This window comes from Pempheris klunzingeri, chromosome 17, assembly GCF_042242105.1.
Source record: "Pempheris klunzingeri isolate RE-2024b chromosome 17, fPemKlu1.hap1, whole genome shotgun sequence".
NCBI lineage: Eukaryota > Metazoa > Chordata > Actinopteri > Acropomatiformes > Pempheridae > Pempheris > Pempheris klunzingeri.
The window spans coordinates 12,820,543-12,840,394 of NC_092028.1; the positions used below are offsets into that span (position 1 = coordinate 12,820,543).

The 19,852-nt window shown below is 41.8% G+C and overlaps 1 protein-coding gene across 1 annotated transcript in view; it reads right to left on the minus strand.

Annotated features, from left to right (window-relative positions):
* Window positions 1–314: 314 nt before the first annotated feature.
* Window positions 315–19,852, minus strand: part of grin2aa (glutamate receptor, ionotropic, N-methyl D-aspartate 2A, a) — a 135,613-nt gene continuing 116,075 nt past the window's right edge. Inside the window, exons 10-14 of the mRNA XM_070847268.1 lie at window positions 14,411–14,571; window positions 10,430–10,519; window positions 7,271–7,368; window positions 4,235–4,473; window positions 315–2,297 (exon numbers count right to left, since the gene is read on the minus strand). Coding sequence (XP_070703369.1) covers window positions 315–2,297; window positions 4,235–4,473; window positions 7,271–7,368; window positions 10,430–10,519; window positions 14,411–14,571 — 2,571 coding nt within the window. The remainder of the gene's footprint in view (window positions 2,298–4,234; window positions 4,474–7,270; window positions 7,369–10,429; window positions 10,520–14,410; window positions 14,572–19,852) is intronic.

Below are 19,852 nucleotides of genomic sequence, written 5' to 3' on the forward strand. Positions count from 1 at the left end.
TTTTAAAACCTACGGGGTTACTGATTCCCCTTCATTTACACCAGGATACCTTGTGGCAACGTGCCAGCCATGCAGCCAACTCATGGGTACATGGCAGAGAATGAACAAAAATTATGATATCATCTGCAAAGAGAGTAGTAGTAGTAGTACCATCATACCCAAGTGGGCACGAGTTCTTTTGGATTACAATGTCAAAGAGAAGAAGAAAAACGTAGTGTGGCTATGGCATCCTTTGGTGGATAACATAGTTGATAAATTATAATACAAACCCAGAGAGGAGTAAAGAGGAGAGAACATGTTATTTCTTATATCAACTAAACATCTGACTCCAGACTGGGGATTTTTTTATACACCCGTCTATTGCTGAACTGGGCTGAGTTTAGGACGCCGCGTGGGGCCGGGTATGCACTAGTCTTATTGGCTGAGTAAGGCATCACATGCTCTTTATTGTACATGTCATTGGCTATCCGCCCGTCCCGTGAGCAGTATGAAGTGGTGGACTTAACAGAAGAGCGGAGATTGTTCGCATCATTGCGTGTTTTGATGGGGGGCGCTCCAAGGGCTGCTGCAGGGGAGGCCACCGCAAGCTGTTTGTAAATATCAGAGGAGCTACGCCCATGGACCAGTCTGCTGCTGGTGTCATCCCTCAGCGAGTGGCTGAGGAAAGGGTTTTCCGAGCCATGGGCCGGGTACAGGGACTTGCTCCTCTTACTCTCCTCCAGGTTGTGGTTAAACAGCATTGATTTGGACCCGGTGCCAAACAGTCTGCCGGAATAGGGACGCATGCCGAAAAGGTTCGCATAGTGCGAGTCAGATGTGGAGTCCAGGAAGCGATCCTTCTCCTTGAGGCTGACGCTGCGTGCTGGTCGGCCCAGGTCTACATCCTTGGGCTTTTCTAGCATGATGTTGTCAAAGGAGTGCTGACGACTCAGCCTCAAGCGGTTTCGCTTTTGGACATGCGGCCCATCCGTCTGTGGCCAATACAGACCAAACATTTCATCTGGTTGCTGCTGCTGTTGGTGATGCATGGTGGGACTGACCAGGGGGTCTGCAAGGAGCTGGTCCTCACTAATGTCATACAGGTTGGCTGTGTGGAGGCATGCTTCACACCGATTGTATGGTGAGCGTGTAGCCGAAGCTGCGACAGGTGCAGGGGAGGTGTACGGCCCTCCTGGCGGGTAGCCAGCAGTCACTTTGGACAAGCAGGAACGGCAGTGTGTCTGTTTGTAGCGATCAATGGATTCATGTGGGGAAAGGTTTTTCTCTTTCAGGCTGTAGTGTTTAGAGTAAGTTGGGTCTGGCAGAAGATCTGAGTCGGTGTGATGCAAAGGCGAAGAGTTCAAATGAATGATAGGCTGCTCACACTTCCTATAGTTGTCACTGTGGTCAGAGTAAATCTCGGGATAATCCAAATCATCAGCAGCAAGGCCGCGACTTTCACGGTAGTGAATGGGGTCTGAGTGTAGGCTCAGTTCTCGGTCTGAGTCAATGGTGTAGATTTTCTCTCCTCCTCCGCCTCCACCTCCCCCTCCTGCTCCTCCTCTCCCGGTTTGGTTGGGTCCGCCGCTGACCTGCTTAGTCTTTAAGTAGGACAGCTCCACCTCACTGCAGTCCCTTGGGTATTTTGACGTCACCGATCTTTTTTTTAAGTTGTCCTTGGGCTTCAGGTGCTTGTTGTTTTCTGGGTCCTTGTAGGAGGCTGCCCTGCTGGAACAGTCGGAGATGTCAGAGTGGGCTGCGTCCTCAGGGAGGTAGCGCTGTGTCTTCATCGACATTCGTGGGTCTGGCATCAGCATGTCAGGCATCGGAGGGGGCCCAGGTGGCACAGAGCGAAGCGTGTCCACTGACTTCTTCCACAGGGTCCGGGGCGGTTTGGCGTTGGTCTGGACTGCGTCAGCACTCACTGCCACCTCTACTGTGTTGGGATTGGCATCATTCAGGGTCAGAGGATGCTGCCCTCCCTGGAAGATGTAGTTGTTAAGGTGGTCTTTGTGTCGGTTAGCAAGATAAGACTGCAGGTCACCAGTATCCCCATAGATCATATCTTTGGGAGCATAGCTTCGGTTGTCAGCATAGATGAAGTTTCCTTTCTCTGCCATCATGTCCATGATCATGGGACCAGCTGAATGCATGAACTCACGTTTAGGTGAGTTCATGCGAGAGCCACTCAGGTTAGACATATTGGTCATCTGTTTGGCTGACTTAATGAGCTTAAGCATTTTGTCCTGGGGACTAAAGTCCAGATCCGTCTTTTTCTTCATGTCGATATGGACTCCATGGATGCAACTCCAGATACCCTGCATGGAGACACGTGGGTGAACGAATTGGATGTAGGATGAAAAGAGGGGAAGTAAAAAAAAAAAAGTAAAGAAGGGTAACAGGAGAAAATGAGAGGGAGAGAGGAGTGGAAGATAGAAAGAGATAAAATGAGAGTGAGAATCAAACATAAAGAGGGATAGAGAGGGTAATGAAGAGAGACAAACAGAATAATGATTACTTATCAATTCTGGCCAAACATATTTGCGCTCTGTATGTTTTATTGAAATTGGTAATGACTCAGCAAACCCAGCAAAGTTCATTGAACCAACACGGTCTTTTATCACCATTAACACAAACTTGAAACAGTGTCAAATTAGGTTCTTTCATTTTCTCTGAAACATAATTGTTTAATTTACAAAGAAAACCCAACTGCACCCCCCCAGTAAAGATGGAAACGTATTAATCTTCAAAAACACCCATTTATGATGGATTTAAGAGGATGGTGCATTCAAAATAACATAATAATGTAGGAAATTCATATATAGAAAGACTTTCGAATTAATCATATACACACAAAGACAACAAAAGACACACGGCATATTGCTCAAAGAATAATCCAACCAGGCTAAATATAGTCTCCAGCCCCACTGCCAGCACAAAACCCTCTCCATCATTGACCCAATGTAATACCACTGTATATTTTCTAAAGACACAGATAAAATGCAACGCAGTGCAATGAGACTTTCTGAAGCTCCTTCAATTCAATTTGAATGAACAATGGTCAAAGCTCCAAGCCTTGCTTAGAGGCACTCCAGGAGTGACAGAATCTATGAGAAGGAACAACAGTAAACAGGAGAAGTTACCATTACTACAACTGTGAGGAGGTTAATAAAGCTTTTTTTTTTTTTGGATTACCAGCTGGTGATATTATGTCTAAATGTAATGACACAGAGCTCAAATTTTTGTGTTCAAAGAATAAAAGCAATTTCTTTCCTTACTGAGACCATCTTTCAGTCCACAAATACATTCTTAAGTATTTATGATGTTGACAAATTCAGTGCTTTTTGGTTGAGCACACATTTTGCGGAGCTCATCAACTCATGATAGGCCATTAAGGATGTCTTTTCCCTTAAATCACTCGAGAATGGCTTTGAAACAACAACTTTTTCAAGAACCTTGCAATCTTCTCTAAAAGTTTTTCCCTCCTCACTACCCCCCTCTGCTAACTTTGAAAACCGAGTCACACTCTGCCTCAAAAATAGTGCAGAGACACTGCAGTGCTTTTAGGAATGCACGTCCATGTCTTGTGTTCTCACACACAGCAAGGGAGAATGCTGACCTTTCAACAGAATGAGAGAGAATAGATTGATTTAGTGTGGGTTGCCGTGATTTCATCCAAAAACATGCTGCAATTAGGATCTATTTTCGTCCATATTCAGGGCTGCCTCGTGATCCCCCCTCCCGTCTCCATCCTCATCCTCTCCTCTCATCCTCCTTTGTGCAGCCCTCCCTCCTTCCCCCTTGTTTCCCCTCAGTTTCTTAGTTTAGCAGGAGCTCTCTTTCTCTGCATGTGTGTGTGTGAGTGTGTGTGTGTGTGTGTGTGTGTGAGTGTGTGCTTGCCCTGCTCTCTTATTCCGCTGATGGAAAATAGAACTAAGACAGGCCTGTCTGACCCCAATAATGCAGCATTAGCCCCCAGTACAGTTGCAGTTGCTTCGCTGCACCTTATGGCCTTGAACATGACCACTTTTAACCCAGTCAGTCCACCCCAGGCCCAGATATTCATACTCACATGTGCACACACTTAGTGGCCTGCTTCTCTGAGTCGACTATTTGACTATTTAAGTGTATGTTATAATCGCAATTCTGTGCAATTGTTTTTGTTGTCCCAAACCACAAAAAGAGGCTAAGGAGTGCTTGCAGAGCATTCCTGCACACGTAAAAATACACCTCTTCGACACAAACTGTTTCTTACCCGACTGATGGAGAAAAGAAGACCCGGCTTGCCGGAGCAGACACCAGTGAAGCAGTATCTGAGCCTCCAGTAGAAAAGATGCTCAGAGACAAAGGTGATAAGGGAGAGCCCCATGGCCGTGGCCAGCATGTAGAAGACCCCAGCCATGTTGTCTACGTCCAGCTGGCTGGACATCACTTCGTTCTTCTCATTGTGGCAAATTCCTGTCAGCCACTGGGCCTCTAGTTCCTCCATTTCACCTGGAAAGCAAGAGAATAGAGAGAGAGACTCAAATCCTTTATTTTAAGGGTAGATACTATACAAGTTTATATCATGATACTGCATCATTTGAGATAGAAATTTACACATGGAACTATTACTGTTACTATAGACATCCTAAATACAGTAAATGGTGATATAATCTGCAATGAGTTAGTCATCAATATTCCTTCAAAAGTAGATGTAAAGTATCATATGATGTATTTCAGCTGTTTTGCACCAAAAAAGAGCAGTGTCTGTTGAGATTTTCCATGTATTTGCAAGAACTTTTGAATTTAGTTTAAAAATATCTGTGTCAACCTATTAAAGGTGACTGCTGTTTGGTTTTTCGGGGGCTTTTGTTTAAAATAAATTTCTTTAGGCATCACCATCCACCGGTCATCCAGTCCCCTCCATGACGCCTGATAGAGCAAAGAGATTACTTCTTTAGTGTTAATGAAAAGAAAGGTAGAAAGCAACAAAGACCTTATCTTTTCTCATTCCTGACTCTGTGTTCCCTTCCCTCAGTCCCCCCCCCCCCTTTTTCTGGCTTCCTCTGTGACATTTGGCGCGTGGCTAATCCAATCTGTGTCATTCAGGGCTGGATAACTAAGGCTGCTAGTGAGGAAAGACAAATATCATGGTGGTCTTCAGCTAGATGTCTTAAGGGTGCACATTCCCTACAGAGTCATTAACCCTTTAGGACAATCAAGGCAGTTATCTCCTGTTGGATATGCAAATACAGTCTTAGATGTCACCATTGTAGCACTTTTTTTTAAAAATTACTTCATCACATGCTTGGAATTGGCAGCAAAAGAGCATAAAGACAAATGACACCTTTAGGTATCAACAGGTGAGTTTTTAAAATCAAGTGCCTTCAAGGGAAAAGTTGCTCTGACTCCAGGACGAAGTATTGCTGAAATTCAAATTTTGTTCTCTCTTCTGCAGTCAGACAGCTCAAGCAATAGTCTGGAGACCAGTCAGCTGGAACACAGGAACACAAGTATCTACAAGTTCCATCCACGCTTTCAAGGGTTTTAAAATGGTTTAGTCTGAAGCAACGAGGACTGGAGAAACATTTATCTTAAGATGCGTGAGTGCGGTAACAAAACTTTTAGCAATTCTGTCTTCTCCATTACATTTTTATGAACCACAAACATGATATCAATCCCATTTCAGGACAGTAACTTAAAGGAAGTTTCTTCAGAAAACTCATAAATGGTTGAGCACATACAGCTCCTGAACCTGATTGGATGATTAAAGTCTTAGATATTGCTGCCGCTCCACGATGGATACATTACATACCAACAGGTACTAGATGAGAAAAAAGGAAATAACGGCAAAGTATTTTCATTTCTCACACATTTTGTCACAATCAAAGGACTTTGTGACATGCAGCTGGCTCTGCCATGTCTGTGCCAGACCATGTGTTTCCAGACAGGCTGTTTTGTCTCTGTCTCTCTGTCTGTCCGTCCGTCTGTTTGTTCTTCACCTTCCCCCAACTCTTACCCAAACACATCCTCTCTGTCTTCTCTCAGTCCGTGAAAAGCCATATGCTCTCCACCCACATTGTGTCTATCTGATCAAGTAGCATCTGCCAAGACACAGAGTCACTGTCATCTATCAAGACCCAGGCCTCCTCTCTCTCTCTCTCCCCATCTCTCTCTCTCTCTCTCTCTACCTAACACACACTCTTTGCTTGTCTTCCTCTCATCCCCTGCACCCTGCCTCGTCCCCTCTTTGACCTCTCTCTGGCCATCACGGACACATTGGCTCTGTTTTTTGGTCTCTTTCCTCATTTTCTCCCTCCATCTGTTTGCTCTCTCTCGTCCTCTGTCACACACTCTCTTTGCCATTCTTTTACCCCCCCATGTCATCTATTTCTCTTACTCTCTCTTCTCTTCTCACCTTCCTTGTTTACTTTATGAGTTTTCTTTTGTTTTCTTTTGGATAAACACTGAAGCAGGTATAAGAACACTGAAGTTATGAGCTTGGTGCATAGATTATACAGATTCTAAACATCCTCAGCACATGTTTGCATTACATGACTGCTAAAAAGCAAAGCAAAAGAAGTATAAAAGGTTAGATAGGATGAACAATAGGGAAGAGAATGCAAAGTGAAACAAAAACTCTGAGGCTGATTTTTGTCAAAAAATTATCCAGCCATGAAATACGACAGAGTGTGGAACGCATGCTCTACGGCCTTGATAACATTTGGTTAGAGAGGATTATTGTGACACCAATGTTGATTTAATCAACTCCAGTGCACTTAATGTGAGTGGCTGTGAACACATGCATCAGCAAAATGCTTTCGATGTAAAAATGTAAATGAATCTGTCACTAAAAGCTCAAGCTAGTCTCGCGTTCTCTCTGTTTTGCAGTAGGAAATTGTTTATGTAAGAACTTCTGAGACTACTGTAATAAAGCGATTCAGATAGAGTAATGCACAAACACACACACACAACACACACAGATCTGGTGCTGCAGAGAGGAATATATTAGAATAACTTACACACTCTGCCCTCTGTTTAGAGCAGCCTTTTGTGTCCAGAATAACATCAAAGGACTATTTATACTTCACTGCTTTCCCTTTGTGCTGTCAACAGACAAGGCGGTAGAGAAGTGTGTGTATGTGTGTGTGTGTGTTAGATTGTGCATGTGTGAGAGAGAGAGTGTGAGTATGTGTATGTGTGCATGAATTACAATGCTGGCAAGGAACAATGTAACCTTTTGCCTTTGTGGACGGTATCATGCACTTTGAATTTGAGTACGATAACACTGGGCGAGCGTGTTTCTCACCATCTCCGATGATGGCCAGGATGGCCAGATCCACCTGTCGTTTCCAGTAGGAGCCTTTCTGTAGAGCAATGCCATAACCAGTGGTGGCAAAGATGTACCTGAACACAAGCACAAGCGCACACACATGCGCACACACAGACACACACACACAGACACACACAGTAATCCTTAAATCTTAACCTTTAAACAAATATTTTCCCCTCTTCTATCTGCAGATGGTGTCACTGTGATTAAAAATATCTTTAAGGAGATAGCTCATGCTTAGTGATGCATATAAATGTCATGAAGTGGAAATTTAGGTCACAGATAAAATCAAAATCACTAAAACGGTTAAGAAAAAGGAGTGCCGGTCTGACACCATACTGAAAATCTGTAAAGTTTTCCCGTAAACATGATCAGAAGGTTTGAGGATTCTCAAACATTTAAAAACACAAGATGTTATGACATGTAAGATAGTTACCAAATGACTTCACACAATGCCGGTTAAGCCAATCACTGCCGGGTGAATCTCTCTGTATTTTGCAGTAAAGCAAAAAAAGAGTTTTTAAATCTGGTGTCCGTGGCGACAATCTTGCAGCGGTTCACTGGTAGTCATCTGTCATATACCAACCAGCAATGGGCCTCATTCACCAACCCTTTTTAAGAAGATTGGAGGATCGGCTGTCGATCCCCAGCTCCTCCGGTCCACATGTTGAAGTTTACTTGGGCGAGACACAGAACCCCAAATTGCTCCTGACGCACAGCTTTAGAGTGTGAGTGTGTGTGAATTATTAGTTCCCCCCTGATGGCAGGGCTGGCAACCTCCCATCAATGTATGGATGGTGATGAATGGTGTGTGAATGGGCGAATGTGAATGTAGTGTTTAAGTGCTTTGAGTGGTCAAAAAGAGTGGAAGGGCACAATACAAATACAGTCCATTTACCCCTCTTAAAACCCACTTGTGCAAGATTCTGGCATTCATCAATGCTTTCTTTTTTGGAATTTGTTCTTTGGTAGGAGTAGAATCTATGCACACTCAAGGTCATGTTTGTATTTTCTTCAGTTCTACAGTTATATTATAGGATTTAACTTACAATAATAACTGTCATGTAAAATGTTCTTATTAATTATTTCATTATTTTACAAAGCATCATGGTATTTTCAAATTAATAAACTCTACCACTACACTACACATTTCACATGAGTTATGAGCCTTTCCCCTTCCCCTCATCATCTCTCCTCTGTGTCGACATTTCTGTGTCAACATCGTCGACATTTCTTTTGGCCTCAGATTGAGATCAAACCATTTATTTTTACCTCATCAGCTATGGCCCCTTCTCTGGATACAGCTGTCGCAGAGCAAGGAAAAGGAATTTTTCTGAGATTTTTCCAAGGAGCACAATTGGGCTGAGGACAGCCCCAGATTAAACATAAAGGTGCCCGGTCTCTTTATCCATATTCATTATTAGATATCCGTGGTCATCAAACAGCATTAGGAACAATACTCCAAATTCAGAATGGCACCACAGGGATGGTAACTCTTAAATATTGACACTTGTTAATTATCACGTCAGTGAGAGAGGATCGGTCAGGATCTCATGGTAAATGACATTCTGTACTTTTCTACATACCAGTTAAATAAGCTGTAACATAGATTTCAAGTGTATCCAGTCAAATCTTGAATCTTAAAATTTTCAGTTGGCCCTTTCACTTTTAAATCCTGTGTGTGATTTCTGTGTGTGAACACGGCCCTGCAGTCTCATGCCCTTTTATGGCAAATGGCAAGCCACTCGCCGATGGTAATAAAGAACAGCTGGTACAAACTTTCAATTTAAAATGACAGTGGGATTCATCATTAGAAAAACACAGCTGCAAACGATTCTCCGGTTTAAGAGCATGTGATGTATCAAGTGTAGCCTTTTCTTGGGATCTTACTTATGAACAAATTCAGGAAAAAACTTAAGATATTGGTGAATGAGGTCCAATGATAGGATTACCAGAGCTGAGGGGGGAAGCAAACCTCAGGAAAAAGTACCCTACAGGAAATATGAGTACGGTGAAGCCTGTAAAGGAAAACCTAAGAAGCATCCAAGAAAGGTTTCTGACGCTCCAGAGAAAGCAAACCAAAAAACAAACAAACAAACAACTCATTCTAAATAAATGAATACAACTCATGAAATCAGCATTGGTAAAATCGACATATGTCATGAGCAAGCATCAACAGGGTTTGTATAATTTCTCTCACTGCCAGGAGGGAGCAACAAAAGTTTCACACTGCAGGCTTAAAACAATACCAACATGCCCTAATCATACACTGAAACACTGTTAGTCACTTTAATCATTCCTCCGCTCCATACCGGCCACATGGAGATCCCCTCTTCACCCTTGTATGGTGTTCAGGTCTGTGGGACCCGTTTTCATTTTTTTTATCAAGAGCAAAATGATACGATTGAGTATTTTTTCAAACTCAGACTCATTGGCCTTGGCTCATATTGACGAGTCTGAGTTTGAAAAAATGATTGATCGTATAGTTTTTCTTTTGATAAAGAACATGAAAGGGGATGAAATCGGGTCCACAAACCCGAACACCATACAAGGGTTATAGCAATTTTAGGTTAATACAAAGGGGGGGGTAAGAGCCACACGTATTCAGCAGTCTGTGTTAGACAAATCAATCATCTATTTATCCTGCAAAGCTGGAGACTTTTTATTTTACACATCACCCCCCGTAAAAAGCTGATTTGTTGTTTTTACTCTTAAGTTTTGTTCGGATCACAAAAATGTTAATTAGTGAGTTTTAGAGGGGCAGGTAAGCAGATTTTGCTACCTTTAGGCACAGTCAAGCTAGCTACTCTCACCTGTTTCCAGTGCTAAACTTAGTTAGCCGGCTGCTGGTGATATATTAACCGTATTGACACAAGGGTGGTCAGTCTTCTCATTTAGCTCTCAGCAAGAAAGCCAATAAACGCATTTCATAAAAAACATTTCCTTTAAGAATTTTTATGCATGATGTCACAAAACTCATACATAAACAATTGAATTTATCTGTGCATTACAGCCATAAAACACCTTTTCACAACATTACACAATGGTTTGGACCGAAGAATAGCAGGATCAGACCATGGAGTGAAGACAATCCACATAAAAAGTGTCTTCTTTAAAAATCAAAGCTTTAGTTACCCGCTGCCAATGGTCACCAGCTTACACCCCTCATCTCTGCCGGCCATGTAGTTCAACACTGCAGCATCATAGATGAAGGCATCCAGTTTACTGCAAGAGAGGAGAAAAAAGAACAGAGGAAAGAGACAGAAGAAAACAGACAGAGGGAGGGTATAAAGACAGAGCATGAGGGGTTTCACTTTTCTTTTTTTTATTTTTAAAGAGGGTGAGTGAGAAGCGCACAGGAGGAGACACAAGGCAGACGAGGGGCTTATTTTTCAGAATGTGTTTGTTTGTGGATCAATTCTAAAGTGTTAAATCATCTCCAATAGAAATGCAATCGAAGCGTAACCAAACACACAGAAGACACAGTGGGGAGCGACTGCAGTTCAATACAGCACGCTTCGTTGGTGATAGGACCTTGGAGGCATATGGACGACCTAAACAAACTTTAGACAGACACAAACATTTACTCTCTCTCTCTCTCTCTCTCTCTCTCTCTCTCTCTGCCTCTGTCCACACACACACACACACATACAAATAAGCAGGTTGCAAAGCGAAGCGTACAAACGAAAATATCCCAGACTCAGACTGACATTTTCAGTGTAACTGATGCCATCACTAACTGCTGCTCTCTCACTCTGTCAGTGCCTGCATTCTCTCTCTCTCTCTCTCTCTCTCTCTCTCTCTTTCTCTCTCTCTCTCACTGTATACACACAGAGAGCCCTGCTAATAGTGCAGTGACTGCTGGCATTTACTGAATGTCAGATCCAGCCCTCTAACGGAGTCTCACAGCCGATAGTTCAGCTGTGTAATTAGCTTAACCCAGCACTGGCTCCATCCACACGCAGGCTGTGTGTCCAAACATGTAGGAAACCAGACCTGTCTCGGTCTTGTTCGTGTGTGTGTGTGTGTGTGTGTGTGTGTGTGTGTGTGTGTGTGTGTGTGTGTGTGTGTACCTTTCCGTATCTGTGTGATTGTGCACATGCGGATGTGAGCATGGATTTGTGCGTGCCTGTTCATAAATGCTAGCCAGACATACTGTGGCTCTAATGGCTTGGAGAGGGACTCAGCCATCACGATCCGTCACACCTTTATTTGGGTGAATAAAATGTAGCAGAACAGATTTTCTTGCCACTTTCAATCTATACCTCTGAATGTAGTCTTTAACACGGCAAATACCCGTTTAGTGTGACTGTAAATCATATTTTACACCACTACAGGGGAACTCTTCAGTACAGTACACAACCTGTTAGTTGAACTCAAATACAAATAGCATGTGGTTCCCCAAATAAAACATTTTAGCAGAACTACATTATAAATCCTGATCCAAAATGATTTCACAAATTCACTGATGGCACAAATTTTAAAATGCTGTTAGACACTTTTTATGGAGTTCAAAGTTTCACTATTGCATTTAATGTTTCAAACCCTAAACACCCCAAAACAGAAAGACAATTTTATGTCTAGAATTCAGCTAAAGTTACAGCATGTGAGGTTACCGGAGAGAAAATGAAAGGCAAACAATGCTCATGAGATGCTCTTTGCTTTCAATCACTGGAAAGTTAACAGAACAGTAATATATCCTCAGTACTCATATTTGCATGTACGTTTGTACAGTGTTAGGCCTACAGTATTCTACCTGCGGTGTGCTTTTGCATATATTTGACTCATGTAGCTGGATCACATTGAGGCAAAGGTTAAGGCGTGATTAACTTTCTTTGCTAGAGGCCTTTGTAGTGGGATCCCCGCCGTGCCGGCATTGCAAATGAATGGAAAGAGCTGTGTTTCTCTTGCTGGTCTTGCATCAGTTTGGGCATACAGCCTGTTGGCATTGTGTAATGATGTTGCCACAGATATGAATGCAACTGTTTAATGTTTTTAAAATGGTTAATGAATATTTGTCGTTCGTTTACTTGCACAAAATCCTAAATGTTGCTGGTGCTGTGAGTAATTTAGGTCCTGGAACGTAATCGAATCAATTCAACTCCCCCGTGCATAGTTTTGGTTCTTGTGGCTGTAACAGATTTTGCATGTAAAGCCTGTCAGCATTATGTGTGATCAGAGCTAATCCAGCCATCGAGCCTCAAACAGCTGAACGCTGCAGTGTTGCTCATCTGCTAATACCACAGAATAGAATTATCAATGAGGGTATTACCGAATGCACACCTGCAGCTAGCAGTCTGAGCACAGATATATGTATATATGTGTGTGTGTGTGTGTGTGTTTGTGTGTCTTAACCACTGTGCTACATGCTTCTATGACACAGGTGAGAGCTACTGGGAGCACTGTAGATGCTGGAGCGGTTTAAGCTGTTTTTACATGTTAACACCAAGTTTACTTATGATTTATGGATGAGCTGGAAGACAAAACTGCATAAAAATCATCATGAATCATGTATTATACCCTCATTTTTATTGTATGTGGATTTTTTTCCCCCCTCTCCTCCATCTCCGCGGGGCAGCCTGTCCTTCGAGGTGAGAGCTTTGATTGGATCCCACCCCATAACCATTAACCAATCAGAAAAAAAACTTGTATCGCCTCATCAACCTTTTGTCCTTTACCTCAGGTTCCTCCCACAATCTTTCGCTCTTTTTCTCTGCCATCTCTCCATCCCTAAGAGAGGAAGAGGGGTCCCTTAACCCCTTCCTCTGTGTCCATTCCCATTTCCCTCTATGCTATATATTACCCTCAATTTTCCCCTTCTTCCCTTTTCCGTTGCACTCCCTCTTTCATTTCATTACCAATTTCTTCTTCTGTCGTTTTCTGTCTGCCCTCCACCCTTCTTTCATTTCCTCCAATCTGGTATTTTGTCCTTGGTCTCCTACCCCACCCCCTGGTGTGCTTTTTGATGTAATGAGTCACCGCTCTGCCTCTCCTCCTTCCTTACCTTTTCACGATCTTCACCTCCACTTTTCTGTCTATCCGACCCGCTCAATTTTTTCCACTTTTTCAATTTGTCCTTGGTTAGCTTTGTGATAAGCCTCTCTGTCTCTACACATGTGCACATATGTACACACACACACAATATGGGAGTATAATGCCTGCAAGTCAACGTTTGAGAGTGCACACGCAGTAAGAGAAGAATCAGATTCCAGCACACAATCCTGTTCATGCGTGCTTGTTTCTAATGCAGTTTCTCGACTTTGCGCCTCGCCTATTCTGAAAATCATTCTGAATTTGGCAACAGCAAATAACAACTTCATGATTATTATTTGTACTTTGAACCATTTCGAAAATTAGATTCCCTCATTCGTGAATGTTTTACTTTTCTCTGATCAAATTATTCAATAGAAAAAGAGGAAAGAGGGAAACCCAAGAGAGCGCAGTGTGCAGTACACAAAGTCACACTAGAAATAGAAGTTAACATGGGGCTCACATGGCCACTATGACGTATACCTAATAATTATTTTTAAATTAATTTACAATGATAATTACCATATGCCATAATAGATCAAAAGCAAGGTAATTTGCCATTACCAAATACTGTTCTTTTTCTTCACCCTGGTGGTAAGGAAAAAAACGCCACTGTCCCAGCTTTTATTTTGAAATAGAAAGAAGGATCTAACACTTCACTTCCACGTAAAAATACAAAACAGGTGATTCTATGATCACAGCCAAACGTGAGTACAGGCAGATTTGACTCCCTATTGTTGGCTCAAATGTAGTTCCATTTGCTTCCTCTTGCATGCTGCAAACATGTTACACTCCCTAATGAAAAAAATCTGGTTTTGCTCTTACAAATTCATGCCTGTGCGCTTTATGAGGTTGACCTGCGGAAAACCATCGCCAGTCCCATTATAGAGACCAGTGCTAAAAATAGCTCCTTCTACTCCCAATGAGGAAGCCCATTTATCCCCAGGCTGAGAGGAGCTGTCACACAAAAAACACACAGACATCTGTGACATCAAATATGCAAACAGAAATGCACACAGACACACAATACTGTAGTGTTTTTTCAGGTTGACTAGTGCATATGTTAAATTAACAATGTTTCCATACCCCGTTTTGAGGCTGACAAGTGCGTCCTGCACTCCAGTTTGATGATATTTCACCATATACTGATGCATAGCGGGATAGTTCTTCCTGATGTTCCTCTCTGTGGATCCGTTTGGAACTGTCCCGAAGCGGAACGGAGGCGAGTATGCGTACGGGTTCTGAAACTGTGGAGCAGGAAAGAACAATGGAAAGGAAACAAAAGAAAGAGAGGGAACATGGTAAGACAGAGAGAAGCAGTGAGTGATAAAATGTATTCCAAATGTGTGTGTTATGTGTGTGTGTTTGTGTCTAACTGTGTATGTGTGTAGGTGGTTACCAACTGGTACCCTAATGGTAAGATATCAGTCACAGCTAAGCAATTCATTTTCCTGGGATTGTCTCCATTTTGGAAAAAAGGGAGAAAAGTAAAACTCTTGGTATTGCAACAAATAGTGTAGTGCCCATTTGGAGTCCATGCCCATTCAGAATGGGCCGATTGCTTGGCCCCCAGAGGTGCTGCTTGAGAACTGCTCAACTTCATATCGACTTCACACTTGACACTACGCTCGCGTGGGTCCTCAGCAATACACCTGCCAAGAGTGAGGTCGATCGGATGCTTAAGATATGCAAAGGACAGTCATACACATATACATTCATAAAAGAGCCCTTCCTTTATAGTTGGAGGATGCTGTTACAGCACCACATATTGGCCAAATGGCCTGAAATCTGTCATAGTCACATCCAGACATCATCATCATCATCTATACATGTCCACCAAATTTGGTTGCAATGGCATGAAGCCATTTTTTTCTGTAAGATAAGCCCTGCCCACAGCATGTGAGGGCCACCTATAGCAAATGGAATACCGAAAATCTGAAAAAATAACTTTACCCGGCTTGGTGTAAAGCTGCTCTCTACCAAAGTTGGGGACACTTGCTCAAAATTTGTGGGAGGAGTGGTGAAAAAACAGATTTGGAAAAAATTTATAATAGAGGAAAAAAAAATCTAGGTGCAAATGGGCAAGGCTTATATGGATGGATGTGTGGCTTAATGAAATACTTTGAGAGCCTGCATTTGTATATTTAAGATACTTAAAATGAATTATTCAATATGTCATTTTATTCTAAAAGAGACACATTTTGCCCTCAGGAAAACTCACAAAGTTCATTCCTAGCATAGCTACATTTAGGGATTTTATAGTGGTCATTCCTAATAGCTGTCAGGTTTGGGCACAGGATCCAAAATTTGCATCCGCCATAAGAAAACATAACATCCCACGAACAATCATCTGATTTACTTCCTCAAATTGTTGTTGCTGCACAATGCTTTTGTTACTCTACCGCTAAGTGAAATTCCAGATGTGCGGCTCTGAGCTATAGTTAGGAGACCTCTGGTTTTATGCTATTTTAAGAGATTTTAGCCGGGGTCATAGCCAGTAACTAGCAGTCTGGACCACCTCTGCTGTGAAGAATGCAGGCAGACGTCGTATTAATGTTGGATGAACAGAGACTTTTTATATCTCTTCTGTGACAGCTAACAAAATCTACGGCCTTTCAGTGACCGTTATGCTGCAACCTGAACTGATCCAGACACTTAATTGCTAATTAAACTCACTTATAAAGCAGTAACCATGCAGATATCCATTTCATTCTCTTTGGCAGCATCTGTGGCGATAAGTAGTACCTGTATGTTTTTGGAACTCACTCTAACAAAGTTTCAAACAGGATTCTTACTGATTGTTTTAAGTGTTTGTCTTCATCCGACAGTGAAATAAAATTTTTTGATGCCCAGTTTGTTATACCAAAGGATACTGCAAGTGCATTGATCAGTAGGCCATGGTCTATATCACCATTGTGTTTACTAATGTGGCAATAGATAATGACTTAACAGATATTTATTTAACTGAAAATCTTCATAATTATAACTTTAACAACCCCTAATAGCGTAACGCACATTCCTGTGTCTACGACAACGTGCCGATATTTCTGTCACACACCACAGCAAACCTGCAAGAATAAAATATGAGAATATCTGTTTGTACAGAATATATATCTTTTATTACAAATGACTTCTATTTTGATTAATTACATTTTCTAGTATTTCGTATTTTATTTTGATACCTTTGATGAGCAAGCTTTTAAGTATTTATATAACTTGTACTTTCTGTATTTGTGCCCATCTCTGATCCCTGCAAATACTGTTATAGCGTTGTTCCTTCCTCTGAATGAATTTCTTTTCTTTTTTAAAAATTTTCCCATCATTTCTCTCTGTCTCCCTCCTCCCCTCCACTGTGTCTCTCTCAGGTATAATCTAGTCAGTGTACAGGTCAAGGGTTTTGTAGTGGTGTGCTTGACGCTGTGGTAATAACCTACCCTCAAGCACTGCGGTAACAATCTGCCCTCAGTGGCAGAAACACACGAACCATATCAATTAGAGGTGTGGATTATGAACTGCACTCTAACCACATAGAGTGTGTGTGTGTGTGTATAGTAGTACTGAGGAGTGGTTTCTCTACATATAACAGTTCTGTAATATAATATTCCGTTACATTTTCACACATTTGTTTTGCTTCTCTTTCACACATTCACACAACACAGCAGTGATGAAACCTATAGGCAGTGCATGAAGGATTTTATTTGAATATTATTAACATTGGTGCTGTGTTCGATGTCTGTTAAACATCTGTAAAAAAAAAAAATCCCTGTGTTTGATTGCCCGAGCTGAAATGTTTACATGGACTAGTTACATCATTAATGTATCTACTTAATATATGTGTAAATATACATATATGTGTATGCATACTGTATCTGCCTGCGCACATGTGCATGTCTATTGTGTAATCAGGTCATGGTGAGGGTGCGTTAATAAGTCAAGCTCTGTTGTGCATGTGTGTGAGCGCATGTGTTAGCGGTGATGTCACGTAGTGTGTGTCAGCATCACAAGCGATAGTCCTCAGGAGACACTCTCTCCTCTCGCAGCCTTTCCCATTGTTTCTCTCTCTTCCTGCATTTTTCCCTCTTTTATGGAGCTTTAAAGGTGGAGCGGAAGAGCTAAGGTCAGAAGAGGGCACATATGACAAGAGGAGGGAGGCGGAGCGTCGTGGGGGTTGGTTGGCTGGTTCAAACATCAAGGCCGACTGGGGAAATGTAGATTGGGAAAGCGCTCTTCTCTTGCTGGATAATTACCAGAGAAGGGGTTTTGAGAACTGCACCAGCTGCTACTAATGAAAGCTTGATGCAGAGATGATGAGAAAATGAAAGGGCAGAGGCGGAGGAAGATCTGGGTTTCAGACAGGTGGAGATAAGAGTACTCATTGCCCCGCTACATGGCATTGACAGACAACAATCCATTCTCACAACATTACAGCGTGGATTATTTTTCACAGGTTGTTGAAGTCAAAAGATCCTGGGTTTCCTTAATATAAAATCGGTTACACAAAACACCCATCATTAGTATTCTCCTTAAGGTTTCCTTAAAATGTTCACTTACAAATGTAGGGTTCTCTCTTTATCTTGGTCTGCTATACCAGTATACTTTAGGAATCCCTTAAACTGTAAGGGAACCTCTGATTATCTTAACTGCAAAACTGCATTTAAGGCAGTAAATGAGGGAAATTAATGCGTCCTGAGAAGATGATCTGTGACCCAATGGATATGATTAACAATCAGCAATTTCATTTGACCAGCAGTCAATTGATGATTTGTCCTACTGCCGAGTTGGACTGCTCTTTCTATAACTGTGCTCTTGCAGCCGTATTGCTGTACAGGTTCATGCTACGGAATCGTTCCAGTCAGTAATTGCCAAGGTACCTCATGTCCACAAGTCAATGATGTGGCTCATCTTTCACAGAGTTTCAGACGCCCTTTCCTGTCTGCTGAACAGCATGGTGACATGTTAAAAAAAAGGAGGAGGATGAGATAGTGGTGCACCTCTTTAATGTTGCTGACGCCGGCACCCACATGAGGATTTAAGCAAATTTTAGCATGTGCTTTCTTTCTTCCAGAAGTACAGTCTTTTCCCCCTTCTAACCAATTTGGTTGTCTTGTCTTCTTTGCTTCCATTTTTAACTATAGGCCAACATTGAGAGGTGAGAAGCACAATCACAGCAATGCAATGCAATAAATGTCTTAATTTTTTTTTCCCTAACTAAGGAAATCTTTTGAGGGATTCTGTGCAACAGAGTTGCTTAGTCCCTAAGCTAAGGAGAACTTAAGCCTGCCTACAGCAACATAAGTGTCACACTTGAGGAGAAAAGTAAAGATCTGTGCAACCAGCCTTTTTTTTTTTAAGCAAATGTTTGTACTTAACGTTACATTATGTTTTTATATTCCAAACACACATTCCATCCATCCAACTACCTAATATATTTACTAATAAACTAAACTAATTTAATAAACCCGTTGCTCACAAGCATCTGTGGCCAAGTGACCCCACTTGGGATCCTATTGCTGTTATGTGTATTTACTAGAGCTCATCCTGTCTATCCTCCCCTCCTCTCCTCTCCTCATATCCATTGGTCTACTCTTCTCCTCTTATCCTTTCTATCTCCTGGTTATGGAGGTTCTACTGTAATAAAAGCAAATTTGTGTCTAACTGTGTCTTTGTCTATCCTATGTATATCTGTATATGTTCTCTCCCTCACATGGCACCTTGCTTCTTTACATGTTTCCTGTTTCTCTTTTCTCAAGGTCCTTTGGTGTTTTTTTTTGTGTTTACTTGTTAATCAGGTTGTAGATTTTTGCTCAAATAGGATTCTTCATTTTGTCACACCTCAAACTTTGAAGTAGTCTCTGACTCTGAAAACAGTAGTGCTTTAGAGGTACATTTTAATATGGGTCCAAGTTTCGTGGCAATTTTTCAACATGTGTGTATGTGCTCAGACAGGCTGCTCTAAATGGGAAGTTGCATCCAAGAATGCTTGCCTAATTTTGGTGAAGATGCTATTTTAGGCTCATGTCACACTTAGAGATAGAGAAATGAAATACACTGTATTGTAGATAGACGGTTAAACTAATACAGGTGGTGCTGCTGCCTTAAGGAACAGCCTAAAGCATTGAATAGCTTCATTAATGGTTATAATATGTGGGCTATTTCCAAAGGATAAATCTTTGGAACATTGTTGGGAATAGAAATGAAAAGCTTTAATAACAAAATAGCAAGAATTCCAACAGTCAGTCAGTCAAACTCGAAAAAAAGACAGACAAATCTACTGTAATTATGTCATTGGATAGAGGAGGTTTGATTTTAATCTGGGATTTATTTTTCAGATCTCTTACAAACATGTGCATGTGGCAAGTTGCAAAATCGTGTTACTGCTGGTATTATGTCTCTGCAACAAACTGCTACAACCACAGCACAGCACCTGTTCGCTGATATTCGAATTCTTAAAGTCTCTGCACTAACAAAAATGCTCTGCTATCAGCTGTTGAGAAACCAGAACAGCATGCCCTCTTCAGAAAGCAGAGA